Below are 1,012 nucleotides of genomic sequence, written 5' to 3'. Positions count from 1 at the left end.
GCCCTGGCGCAGCCCGGCGCCCACCTGCCCCTGCCCGGCCAGCGTCTTCTCCAGGTCTTCGATGCGCGTCTGTGCTCGCTGCGCCTCCGCTTCCAGCTGCTCGCGGGTCTGTGGGCAGCAGACGTTCAGACTCTCCAGGGGCTGGTCGTGCCGTGTGGGCAGCGGTCAGGGCTGCCCCTGCCGCCCGGCTGGGTGGACCTCGCCTGGGGAGGGCTCAGGACCGTCGGATGCAGGGGGAGGCAGCGGCTGCCAGGCAGCCCCAGGGGCGGGTGGGGGCTGCCCGGCGGAGGGCTGAGGGGGGCAGAGGGGGGCTGGAGGGACTGAGGGGGGCTGCCCGGGTGAGGGCAGGCCCTGTGGCTGCTCACGCTCACCCCGCGTCCCGACGAGCCCCAGCTCCCCCAGCCCTGCCTGCGCCCCCTGCCCCGACTCACTGCCCCTTGCCCAGCGCCCGGCCCCAGAGGGTGCCCTGCCCATGTGGCTTGCAGGCGCCCACCACGGCCACCCGTGCTCCCGGAAGCCGGCGGGGTAGCAGGCAGTGGCCTCGCCTAGGGGGCGGCGTCCACCCAGACCGGCCAGGGCCAGCGCTGCTTCCCGCCCCCGCCCTCTCCCCTGAGGGCCCGGGACAGCTCGCGGGGTGGAAGGCGCGTGGACCTTAACTTCCCGCTCTGCGTCCAGCGTCCCTCCGACCTGCTCCTGCAAGAGGGCGTAGGCGCGCTGCAGGGCCTGGTACTCCATGGTCAGCTGCCGGAACCGCAGCTCCGTCTCCTCCTTGACCACGCCCTGCAGGCACTCGGCATCAGCCCCACTGGCCACGTGGGGTCGGGGGCAGCGGCTGTAGCCCGCCCCCCGCGCGCCCACGCCGGCCACCGCTGGGCCGCTGTGAGGGCCGCGGTCACCTCCTCCAGGTCGTCGTCCGGGGTGCACGGGGTGTGGTCGGTCCGGTCCGTTTGGTAAGAGATAGATGAGCCGTCGGACTCCAGGGAGGCCTCGTCGTCGTACCCGAAGAAGGTCT

General features: G+C 74.0%; 1 protein-coding gene across 1 annotated transcript in view; it reads right to left on the bottom strand.

Annotated features, from left to right (window-relative positions):
• LOC101633682 (janus kinase and microtubule-interacting protein 3-like) overlaps positions 1–1,012 on the bottom strand; it is a 16,322-nt gene that overhangs the window by 6,258 nt on the left and 9,052 nt on the right. Inside the window, exons 3-5 of the mRNA XM_012734813.1 lie at positions 897–1,010; positions 652–780; positions 25–108 (exon numbers count right to left, since the gene is read on the bottom strand). Coding sequence (XP_012590267.1) covers positions 25–108; positions 652–780; positions 897–1,010 — 327 coding nt within the window. The remainder of the gene's footprint in view (positions 1–24; positions 109–651; positions 781–896; positions 1,011–1,012) is intronic.

The sequence above is a fragment of the Condylura cristata genome, unplaced genomic scaffold, assembly GCF_000260355.1.
Source record: "Condylura cristata isolate star-nosed mole 26May11 unplaced genomic scaffold, ConCri1.0 scaffold00074, whole genome shotgun sequence".
Lineage (NCBI taxonomy): Eukaryota > Metazoa > Chordata > Mammalia > Eulipotyphla > Talpidae > Condylura > Condylura cristata.
The sequence above is the reverse complement of the archived record's forward strand: the minus strand, read 5'-3'. Positions and strand labels throughout refer to the sequence as shown.